Source organism: Phodopus roborovskii, unplaced genomic scaffold (assembly GCF_943737965.1).
Source record: "Phodopus roborovskii unplaced genomic scaffold, PHOROB, whole genome shotgun sequence".
Lineage (NCBI taxonomy): Eukaryota > Metazoa > Chordata > Mammalia > Rodentia > Cricetidae > Phodopus > Phodopus roborovskii.
Genome location: NW_026126469.1, coordinates 27,993,291 through 28,005,470, shown reverse-complemented (window position 1 = coordinate 28,005,470; position 12,180 = coordinate 27,993,291). Strand labels below are relative to the sequence as shown.

Here is a 12,180-nt window from a genome sequence, read left to right as displayed (position 1 = left end):
TGCAAAGTAAATAAAAGACTAAATTTGTATGCAGAATTAATAGTCTGAATCTGTTATGTAGTCTGACTTCAATAAAACTCAAAATACCTTAAGTTGTAATTTTTCTTGTTTCTGCCTAAAAACCAAAACCAAATCTAGAAAGCCTGGGCCAGTGCAAACCTGTAGGTAGGCCCACAGTTCTCATTCACACACTTATGCAGCTGTAAAACCCAGAGAGGGCTCTCTGGGCAATTTCACTGCAAATGCAAGCAAAAGTACCAGAGGCCTGGCTGGAAAGCAGACCCAACCCCCAAGACTCAAGAGCTTGAACAAGTTGGATAAGCGGGGACTTGGGAACAGCAGCTGGCCTAATGGGAAGGTGGGCGACTTGTGGGGTGGCACCCCAGAACACGGTGGTGCAGAAGGAACCCAACGCCTGTTGCGGGCGCAGGAGGACGGCTGGTGGCCGGCGAACTCCCGCAGCGCGCGAGTGTCTGGGTCGGGTCCCTTACCAAGCCATCGCCCCGAGGGCCCGGCGCAGGTGCGGGGTGGCCCGGAGCGCAGCGTGGGAGGGGCCTCGTGGGCAGGCGGCGCACGTGCGGGCGGCGGGATCCCGGCGCCGGGGGCGGGGCACCCGGAAGCGCGCGGCGACCTGCGGAGCGGCGGCCGGGGGCGACTGGATCGCAAGGCAGGCGCGCGCACACCGGCGGTGCGCACAGGTGGGCGACTCCGCCCTGCTCGCCCGAGCCTGCCTTGCTGGGTCCCGGACGCAGCCGCGCCCAGAGGAGCGGGTCCTCCTCCCGGTCTCCGCCTCCGTCGGAGGCCAGGTAACTTCTCAGCCAAGGTCATTCTCCAGGCCCGCCCACGCCCTCGGAGCGGCTAGCTCGTACTGGGCTGGCGACCTCGGGGCTGCCGGGGACTCCTGGCAGCCCGGGGAGGTTGGATGGTTGCAGCGACGGCCCGGCGCTGCTTCCACCTACCAGGGTGAGTTCCACCGCGCGCAGCCTCGGGGTGGGGACCGCCCGGCTCTACCCAGCTGGCACCCGCAGGTAAACTGGGCCGCCCTAGCCCAGCTGTCCCGGGCCGCGTGGTCCGCTGTCGCCATGGGAACGGCTGGCACCCAGATGCTGTTAGACTTGCTGGGAAGGGGAGGCGAAGATGCTAGGAGCTCCAGGAGTCAAGGAGCCCCCTTTCAGGCCATGCGGAGCCAGAAAAACCTGATGGAAACAGGACCCCTCCCCCCTTTCTTTTCATTTTTTTTTTTTTTTTATTGCTCAGGCGTTGGCGTTAATCACAAGCGAGGATGTGTTTACAGGATGTGAGTTGAGTTCTTGCCACCTTTACCTTCTGAGAGCTTCTTATGCCTCATGGTGACAGGTGTAAGCACTGAAGGGCAGTATGAAGCCAGTAAAGAAAAAGAAAACCGAAGAACCTGAGTTGGAGCCCCTGTGCTGCTGTGAGTATATAGATCGAAATGGAGAAAAGAACCACGTGGCTGCTTGTTTGTGTGACTGTCAAGACCTCGATGAAGGCTGTGACAGGTAAGCATACAGTTTCCAGATGCTGACCCCCCTGCCTCGGGTGAGACCTACCCTGCATTCGTTCAGGTTTACACCTAGAATGCTAGGATTTGCTCTTGATTCTCTTCCAAAGGATCTAAAATAGAGAATTGTTTTTGATGTCCTGTGAAGACTTTATGAAAATGAGGTAGTTAGCAGTCTTCAGTTGTCCAGTTCAATTCATGAGGACTTGAACGGTTTTCTTTTTTAAAGAACATAAGAGAGTAAACAAATGTATTAAAGACCACAAACTAGCCCAAACTGCAAGTTTAAATGAACATTACAGAAAGTTGTTATATTCCCAGTGATGGTAGTGGAGTCCATACAAGGGATCGTTCTCACTTGGTCACATGGGTCTTGGAGGTTGGAAGATGGTTTTCTGCTCTTGGTTCACCCCTTGTTTTCAGGGAGAAAGTTCCTACAGCGAGTGACTGTTTTTATGTAAGCAACAATACCATCGTGATTGTAATATTGTCTTTTCTTTGGCCCTTACTTTCGCCATTATCTCAGTGATGAAAATTGCTATCGAAGAAGAGACCTTTTGGCATCGATGAAAACCATTTTGTATCAAGCTGCAATGAACTGGTTTTAGCCTTTTTTGTAAATATATATTTTTAAACGTCTACTTATGGAAAGCATAATGTGAGAGGAAGAGGTATGCAGGGGACAGACTTTTCCCAGAAGCAGTCCCTTCTGGTTACAAAGTCAGTGTTTCTGTAGAATGTTAACCTAGCCATGAAAAAGCTTTCCCTGGAGACCACTGCAGTCTTCAGTTAAGCTTCACTCTTAAAGCCCATAATGGCTTTATAATTGTTCCTTGCCTTTTTCTATAGTCTTTTATTTTATTTTTTAAATCGGTAGCCTTAAATATAGCTTCTTTAGACTTAGTCTAAAATCCATACTGAGAAAATAGAACACTTCGCGCTAATGAATGGAGAGAAACAATGCTGTTTCCATAATGGCTGTCACTCAGGATTGCTGCTTTTCCGTTCACTTTGCTGACTCTTCATCTCTCCTAGCCCTTGATACCTGGGCTATCCCCTGAGTTCTCCCCTGAGTAGGTTTTTCCCTGGTCTGGTCCCACCACCACGCCAGCCCCAAATAACACACAGTCATGCTGCATTTGATATAGTGCTGTTGGCCAGTTACTTGTTTCTTATCGTCTAGCTCTGTCTTAAGTATTAACCCATTTCTATTAATCTAAGTACTTCCACGTGGTCTCATGTTACCGGAGAGTCGGGCTCACATCCTGCTCTCTCCAGACTCTCCATGTTGACCCCTCCTTAGTACTTCCTTGAATCCTTCTTGTCTTCTAGTTCCGCCTATCTTGCTTTCCTATTGGCCAACAGTGCTTTCTTTATTCATTAACCAGTATGAGAAACATATTTACAGAATGACATCTCCCATCACCACCCCCCCACCCCCCACCCACGTCTCTACCTCCCCATGCCCCTAGACATGTTCCCACCACCACAGCTGCTTTGTGATTCCAGGTGATCATCTCCCACTCACTTGAAGGTTTAGTTTTGCTCAAAACTGTCTTAACATTACTTTTGCCTAACCTACCTTAACTTTCTTGCCTGTCTTAGTCCACTTAGGCTCTGCAGCAAAGTACTTCACAGTGGGTAGAAGTGATAGAAGTGGATGGCCTACAGTTGTGGAGATGGAGAAACCCAAAGTCAGAAGTGCTGGCAGATTTAGATCTCCCTCATAGATGGCGCCATCTTGCTCCATCCCCAGATGGCAAAAGGGATGAATGACCCACCTTTCCTGGTCTTCTTTTGTGTGGATATTAAGTCATTCATGCTCTGCTGACTTCATCGCTTCCTCAAAGCCCAACCTCTTAATAAGACTGTATTGTGGAGTAGGTTTGAACTCAGTTAATTTTAGTGGGCCACAAATATTCACATCATAGCAGTCTACCTCTGCCCCCTCCAGATGACTGTCTTCAGGATCAGATGCATTCCTTACATCCCAACAACCTCAAATATTTAATCGTGCAAGTGTCAGCATAGACATATTAAGTCTGGGTGGACAGTGGTCTGGTTGGCATTGTCTCAGTCAGAAACAGGTAAAACTCACAAAGGACTCTTGTAGTGTCCTTCAACTTCAGGCCTATGGATAACAGACTGTGGGCAGAAAAGAGGCTAAGAACATGACTTGCTCTTGCAGCAGGACCAGGGTTCAGTTACTAACATCCACATGGCAGCTTACAACTGCCTGTAATTCTGGTCCCAGGGGATCTGACAGCCTCCTCTGACCTCGGTGGGCACTAGGCATGTGCATGGATGCACATATATACATGCGGGTAAAACACAAGTACACATACAATAATTAAAAATAAAAGAAATAGCAACCGCATACTTTCAAAACACAGGAGTGGGACATTCATTGAATAGACATTCCCATGGCAAAAATGAGAAATGGGAAAGGAAGGGGGGATAACAGGTCCCATTCCCACAGGGCAAATGACATGTTTATGATTCAACTACTTTTGTTTGTTTTTTTGGGACAGAGTTTCTCTGTGTAACATTGCATGTCTTAAAGATAATATTGACTAGATAGTGTACCTTCTAGACATGCTGAGCTGGAAGCTAGGCCCTAAGGGTGCAGCTCACATGCAGCTTTCATGGGTTGGAGTCTTGTGCCTACAACAGAGGTGGTGAGCTTCTAGGTCCACTATTCTGGGGTCTTGGTCAGTTCTTCCCCTACAGCTTTACCAGGTAGTGCTCCCATATACCCATGGGTACACAAGACCATACCTCAGTGAGGGCTCTATGGTGTGACACTCCACTCTATGGTACATCTTGGCCCTAGCCTTGATATTCTCTGGAACAGTCTTTGATGTCTACATGGATCTAGCCATGCCCCTCACAACTCTAGGACTGTAGAATTGGGAACATACGATGCCACCCATGTTAACTACTGATGTCCTTGGGAGTAGTGGCCCTGGCAACCTACATTGCACCTGGCCTTTCAGGAGCAACACTGGGGGTTTCTGTGAGACAGTACACCACAATGTAGGAAGCAGAGACTTGATGTGGTACTCGGCAATGAGCCCTGAGGCTTCATGGGTGTTCTGAGCCATGAAACCGTGGTGCCAAGGCCCAAGCATTCTAGGCTTATGGCAGGAGTGCAGCCTCAGTCTCAGAACTGCTTTAGGGGCCATCCTCCCATTGTCTTGATGCATAGCACAGGGTTGAGCCATAGTGATCTTATGGACTCTCCCCAACAGGCGTCGAGAGTTGTTATTCCATAGGCAGGCTAAGAAGGCCAAGAACTTTCCAGATCTTCAGGTTCTGTTTCCTCTTTAGTTATACATTATGTCTTTTTTTGTTGTTGTTGTTTTTGTTTTTGCTTTGTTTGCTTTCTGAGACAGGGTTTCTCGGTGTAGCCTTAGGTATCCTAGAACTTGGTATGAAGACCAGGCTGGCCTCAAACTCACAGGGATCTTCCTGCCTCTGCCTCCTGTGCGCTAGGATTAAAGGCATGTGCCACCACCTCCTGACTGTATACATAATGTCTTTAAAGTGAGTGTGTATTATATGTATAATATGTGTGTGTGCATGTGCACATGTGCGCTCCTTGTAGACAGTGTTTGGTGTCGGGTGTCTTTCTGAATAGTTTCTCTGCCTTATTTATTTATTTATTTATTTATTTATTTATTTATTTATTTATTTTCAAGCAGCTCTTCTCACTGAACCTGGAGTTCTTCAGTTGGCCAGGCTAGCTGGCCAGCAGTCTCCAGGAGTCTTCCTGTCTGCCGCCCCCCCCCAGCACTAGGATTACAAACTCATTAGGATTACCGCCATGGCTCTCTATTTTTATAATGTATTTGTCTTTATATACATGAATGTCCCATGGCTGTCATGTGGAGGTCAGAGGACAACCTGCCAGAGTTGGTTCTCTCCTTCCACCATGTGGACCCTGAGGATTGAACTCAAGTTGGCAGCCTTGGTGGCAAACATCCTTACCCACTGAGTCATCTTGCTAACCCCATGTCCAGACTTTCACATGGGTTCTGGGGATGCAAACTCGGTCCTCTTGCTGTCATGCAAATACTTTGCCAACAGAGTCACATCCTAACCCCTAACATCATTATTATTTATTATTATTGTTTGCATATGTTTTTATGTGTAGGCGTGTCACATATCTTATGCAGTAGATCCCCAGCCTTAATTTTTGAGACGGGGTCCCTTCACTCAGCTCATTGATAGCTCAGGAGATCTGCTGACACCTCCCTAGTGCTGAGGTTACAAATGATTATCATCCTCCCTGGCTTTTTACACAGGTGCTGGGAATCTAAACTCTTGTCCTTATGTTTGTACGTAAGCACTTTGCCTCTCCATCCCCCCCCCCCAGCCATCTCCCCAGACTCTCATTTCTTTACTACCACTTGAGTGTAAGAACTGAAGAGAAACTGCATCACCCTGAACACTTTGAGTAGAGACTTCTATCAAAATTCAGTCCCATTGATCTTCAATACTACCTTCTAAAAAGCATGAGGACACAAACACAATTTGGCCATCTGTTTCGTAAATGCTGCTTTTGTGCCTCGTCTTCATGTAGAAGAATTGATAAGCTCCTTTGGCCTCCTGTCATGACCAAATCACCTCTTAAAAATCCACCCTCCTGAAGGTCTCACTCACTACATTGTTGACTCTGGTCTTGAATTTCTGGGATCAGTAATCCTCCTGCCTCAGGCCTTCATGCAACTGTAAATAAAGGCATGGCCACCATGTCCAGTAGGCTATCACTAATACTCGTGTGTTAAGGAATAGATTTTCAAATTGGAACATTCAAATAGCAGCATGCTGAACTGTGCATCGTCAGCAGACACTATTCTTTTTAGTCACTGGACTGACCAGTTTGTTCTTCATTCTTGCTTATGTAGACTCCTGCCTGTGACAGCCTGGTTCACTCCCAGGGCCCAGGGCAGGCTTTGCACTGCTCCCATTTCTCTTGGCTGAAACATCCCCTTTCTTCTTTGCTAGCTGACCATCAAGGTTAAGTACAGCCACAACTTTCCACTAAGCCCCCTTTGATCTCTGTTCCCTGAGCTTTTAAGAGTGCATTGGAAAATCTGATACTAATACTACCTAATGCTTTTCTAATTCTCACTGTCAATTTTAATTTTTAAAATATTCATTTGTGCTGGGTGTTGGTGGCTCACGCCTTTCATCCCACCACTCCGGAGGCAGAGGTAAGTGGTCTACAAAGCTAGTTCCAGGAGAGGCTCCAAAGCAGTTCAGAGAAACTCTCTCGGGAAAAAAAAAAAAAAAAATTTGCTCCTCCAGAGGAACTGAGTTTGATTCCCAGCAACCACATGGTGGCTCACAACTATCTATAATGAGATCCAGTGCCCTCTTCTGGCATGGAGGCAAAATGTTGTATACATAATAAATAAACAAATACATTTTTTTAAAGATTGATTTGAGTGTACACCCATCAGATCTAGACATTTGTGTGAAATATGTGTATATACTTGTGTATTTAAGAAAGAATGCTGATCTCCCTATTTTAAAACAGCGGTACTTGAATCTGAAACACAGCTTGTGTTTAGTAGTGAGGGAATAAAATGTTGGCTCTTGGTGTCTTATCATTCTGCTGCTGTTTGACATCTGGGGCCCTGTAGTTTTTAATTCACCAACTCCGTGTGAAGCACATTCTTCTCTCTTTGAATAGATGGCTTTCCTGTAAATCAGTGCGGCCAGAGACTTGCGAAAGAATCACAGATACAATTTCTGATCGCCTCCGAATTCCTTGGCTTAGAGGGGCCAAAAAAGTTAATATTAGCATCGTCCCTCCACTCGTGCTTCTGCCAGTTTTCCTTCACGTGGCTTCCTGGCATTTCCTGCTGGGGGTGGTGGTTCTGACCTCCCTCCCTGTGCTGGCACTCCGGTACTACTACCTCACCCACAGAAGGAAAGAGCAGACACTGTTTTTCCTGAGCCTTGGACTGTTCTCACTGGGTTACATGTACTATGTGTTCCTGCGGGAAGTGGTCCCCAAAGGCCGCGTAGGGGCCACTCAACTGGCTCTCCTTACCTTCGGGTTATTCCTGATACTCTTAGCCTTGTACCGAGCCAAGAAGGATCCAGGCTACCTCAGCAATCCTGCATGCAATGACAAAGCCCCAAGCAACAGCCAAATCGAATGTCCCGTCAAAAAAGGGCAAGAGAAGACCAAAGGGTTTCCTGGAACAGATACCTTGGGGAACCTCAACAACCGCACACTGAAGGATGATACTAAGGGCTCCTCCAGGGTGGGACTTGACAGCCCTGCCAAGGTGAAGGAGGACTGGTGTGCCAAGTGCCAGCTAGTACGACCCGCCCGGGCATGGCATTGCCGGATATGTGGTATCTGTGTAAGGAGAATGGATCATCATTGTGTCTGGTATGTTGGAAAATTCTGGAAGCCCAGAAACTCAATTTGTAGCCTAGCCATATTTGATCTTCCCTTTGTGCTGTCCTAAAACGTCTCTTTCCCAGTTTTACACCTTGTGGGTATTTGTAGGCTGTGAGGATGTTCCCGCTTAGTCATCAGGGTTTTGAGTTTCACAGATGTAGTGCCTTCAGTCATTTCCTCAAGGAGACTAGCTGAAAAACTGGAGGTTCTTTTCCTCCTCTCTTTCTTCTTCCAATTTTCCTTTGGTTGGTTTAAAAAAAAAAAAAAAGAAGAAGAATTTATCAGGGACTATGGAGATGGCTCGGTTGGTAAAATGCTTGCTGTGCAAGCATAAGGACTTGAGTTCTCTCCTCAACACCCATCTACAAAGGCCACAAGTAGTGGCGTGTGTGTGATCCCAGCACTGGGATGGCAGAGATGGGGAGATCACTGAGACTTGCTGGCCATCCCATGTAGCTGAATTAGCAAGTTGCTGGTTCAATGAGAGACCCTGACTCAAAAAATAAGGTGGGAAATGATCGAGGAAGACCAACATCAACCTTTTACATGCAAGTGAACACGCATGCATGCTTATGTGTAAGAACACATGGTCCCTGTTTTCAGAGGCTGTTTTCTTGTTTTACATCCTTAATCATTTTATGTAAACAGGGATTTCCACTCTCCATTGTGACTGAGGTACTATCAGACACCCCTTTATTGGTTATGTGCCAGGAGATGGGCTTTGTTTTGTACCCAGGCTGCCGTGACTACAGAAAGTTACATCAGGCCCCTAACATAAAGTGCAGCATCTAAGATTCCACTGAATGACACTGACCTGAAGGAACCATTAGTCCTCAGCTGTGAATAGTGTAAGTAGCAGGTTTGAGGTTGTATTGCTCTTAGGGCAGTTCTGGGTAATGAACTACACTTTAGGCTTGCAGAGAACAGGGGAGAGGGAGAGCATAGGAAATCCATAGACAGTATCGAAATGACTGAGTGCATGGCCCTGAGGCAGGGACACCTCTTTTCTAGGATTTGCTTTTAGGTGTGAAGGGCTATTTACACATTTAGTTTTACACATGTTTATCATTTAATCCCCATTTTGTGCATGCACACATGAGTGTGTTGGCCCATTTCCAAATGCATGCTTGCAGGTTCTGACAGTTTGTCCTGTAGGAAACCTCTGGTTACTGGGCATCCTGGGATGCCTGCATAGCCTGCCTTCTCAGAGGCCATGACATAGGACCATTTTTCACCTGACCTGCTCCATGCACATCTTTTCTGCATGCTGCACTATAGTTTGAACTGCTCTGGATCCTTCTGTTGCTCCCATACATACTCAACACATTTCCCAATTTTGTGCAGTATTTCTGATGGGGCTTTTAAAGTTTCCGTAACTGCTTAATATCAACTTTCCTTGTAGCTGGATAATAGATCTCACTTATTAATATTTAGGGACAGGGACTGGGGGTGTAGTCCAATGGTATAGTGTTTGCTTGCCTAACATGCATAACCGAACCAGGTTCAGTCCCCATCACTACATAAAAAAACGTACATATGCATATGTACTACATGATATTATGTATATGTTTATATATGTATAAGCTCTATATCCAGATGAATAGATTTGTTAGCTGGGTTCTGCTTTTTTCTTAGTCATGGCTTTAAACTACGTGATAATGGTTTTCCTCTTCCATAGAGAATATAAGACTTTGTCATACAGTAGACATGGTTTTGTTTCTCTAAAATTGAAAACTAAGATGACTTAGTGTTTCATAACTGAAGTTCCTACTGTCCCTAGTTTAAAGGCTTTCTTGTATATCGTGTGGATTATATGAGACATTTTCAAATGTGTTTTCCCCCTCTGCTGTTTTGAGGATAAATAGCTGCGTTGGAGAATCAAATCATCAAGCATTTATACTTGCCCTTTTGATCTTCTTGCTCACTTCGGTGTACGGGATATCGCTGACCTTGAACACCATTTGTAGGGATAGGAGCCTCTTCACAGCCCTCTTCTACTGTCCCGGAGTTTACACAAATTACAGGTAAGTTGTGCAACCCTCTGTCAAGAGGGCCAGTGAGGAAGTAATAATTGTTGCCAGAAACAGGCAGTTGGTTGTTTGCCCCTAAGTTAGCTGTTCTTAATCAAAGCATAGGGCAGATTTTGGAGACACTGGGCATCTAGAAAACTGACAACAAAGCTGTGCAGTGGTTATGGGTGTGCTCTAGGGTAATGTCAGAAGCATCTCTGATGGTGCACACCTTTGATCCTAGCACTTGGTTTGCAGAAGCAGGTGTATCTCTCTGAGTTCAAGGACAGCTTGTTCTACAAATCAAGTTCGAAGATACCCAGGGCTCTGTAGACACCCTGTCTCAACAAATAAGCACAGGTCCTGGCTTTATCTGAGAAGTTCCTCTGTGCTTGAGGTCGCAGCAGCTCCCTTCTGAAAGGTGCTCATTTCTCTGTAACCTTTCTTTTCTCTCCAACCTCTACGGTTTGTTCTGCTCCAATTTTTTTTTTTTTTTATTTAATTCACCACTTGTGATTACTGTGTTATCTAGGCCAAGATTCCTTAGGCAAGCGTGATTAGGTGCGGACCCATTTATAAACTGTACAGTTTTCCATGTAGTGGTGTAATTGAGATTCTAATGTGTTGGTCTTCCCTCTCCTACCTCCACACACTAAGGGTGCTCCTGCCCCCTCCCCCACACACGCTCCAGGGTGCTTCCTGCCCACTGTTTGTTCCTTCCCTCAGCATGGGTGCTCTGTGGTCTCTGTTTGGTTCCTTTCTTCAGAGCAGTTTCTGCTTTTGCTACCAGGCACCCCTATGTGTCATTAGTTCTTAGTCTGTGACAGAGCTCCCCACTCTAGGTTTGGACATGACAGATATTTTAGACATTATTAGGCCTCTCTTGTGGTGACTTTCTACTCTAGACACGTGGACAGTCTTGGCAAACAAAAGGGTGATAAATGTAAAGTGTCTGTGTGCTTCATGTGGTGAATGAGAGGCCCGGTCCCACCATCACTCCTCACCCCATTCTATGTAGTGATTGCTGTCATCTCAGCTTACAGTGGGGTTTTGGATTTGTAATAACTTTACAAATGAAGAGTCTGTGTGATTTCTGCCCAGCTAACCCTTTACTTGTGCATGTGTGAATGAATATCACCTGATCTTTGATTATTCTAACAGCAGCCTCAGCCCACAGTTTATGAGGGAGCCTGGAAGACATTTTCCTGCCCTGTGTGATTTGGTTTGAAATGTTAGGTTCCTATAGCTCTTTTTTAGTTTTGAATTTTTTAATTTAATTTACATATGTATGAATGTGTCAAGGATGTGTGGATGCTCACAGAAGCCAGAAGGGGGCATCTGAGCCCCTGGACTGAAGTTATAGGTGGTTGTGAGCTTACTCACCAGGGTGCTGGAAACTGACCTCACTTTTTTCTGAAAGAGCAGCAAGCACTCTTAAACCCCTCTCCATTGCTCCAGCCTGGTTTTTACGAATTAGTAAAGGGCTGCTAATTCTGAGAGTTGTCTGCAGCATTAGCCTTGTTCATAGGCTTCCATCTCCAGTTTCCTAGAGGTCATCAATAATGATATCCTGGAACCTCTGTTTCCTCCTGACTTAGACACAACTTAGGACTTGCTCATTCATTCAACAGGTGCTAAGTGCCTGGTGTCAGATGCTATAAAGTACAATAGCTAAATAGAGCATGCTAGAAAAATATATACTAGCAATCCAAAGGGAAATTTAAAAGGTTCAACTGGGCATGGCTTCAGAGGATATGACGGTACCCTCTAGCTGGGGATTGGAGAGGACACTCGGGTCCTTACAAAGGAGGACACATGTTTAGAAATGCTCCTTTCTCCCAAGCAGCTCGGCCCTGTCCTTCACCTGTGTGTGGTACTCCGTGATCATCACAGCGGGCATGGCATACATCTTCCTCATCCAGCTGATAAACATCAGCTACAACGTGACTGAGAGGGAAGTCCAGCAGGCCCTGCGGCAGAAGACGGGCCGCCGGCTCCTCTGTGGGCTCATCGTGGACACAGGCCAGTACAATAGAGGCTTCCTGCGCAATTGGCACCAGTTCTCCTCCCTGGGCGCACACACCGTCCACGTGCCTGCTGAGGACATTGTCTGAAGTGCCTTCTGTGCTGCTCTGAGGGACGCGCCTTTCTCTGTCCTTCCCATTTTACACTTCAGTGCCCATGCAGGCAGAATTCATCTTCATCACCCTCTTTTTCAGAAGTGC

General features: G+C 46.3%; 1 protein-coding gene across 3 annotated transcripts; it reads left to right on the top strand.

Annotated features, from left to right (window-relative positions):
• Positions 1-881: 881 nt before the first annotated feature.
• Positions 882-12,086, top strand: Zdhhc23 (zinc finger DHHC-type palmitoyltransferase 23). Of its 3 annotated transcripts, none has more exons than XM_051191518.1 (5): positions 882-963; positions 1,258-1,520; positions 7,224-7,934; positions 9,914-9,970; positions 11,802-12,086. In XM_051191518.1, exons 2-5 carry the CDS (start codon positions 1,378-1,380, stop codon positions 12,067-12,069), a joined length of 1,179 nt encoding a protein of 392 aa, XP_051047475.1. In that variant the 5' UTR covers positions 882-963; positions 1,258-1,377; the 3' UTR covers positions 12,070-12,086. The 3 variants fall into 3 exon arrangements, with proteins under 3 accessions (XP_051047475.1, XP_051047474.1, XP_051047472.1); XM_051191517.1 differs by having other exon boundaries at positions 9,812-9,970; XM_051191515.1 differs by having other exon boundaries at positions 9,803-9,970.
• The last annotated feature ends 94 nt before the right edge of the window (positions 12,087-12,180 follow it).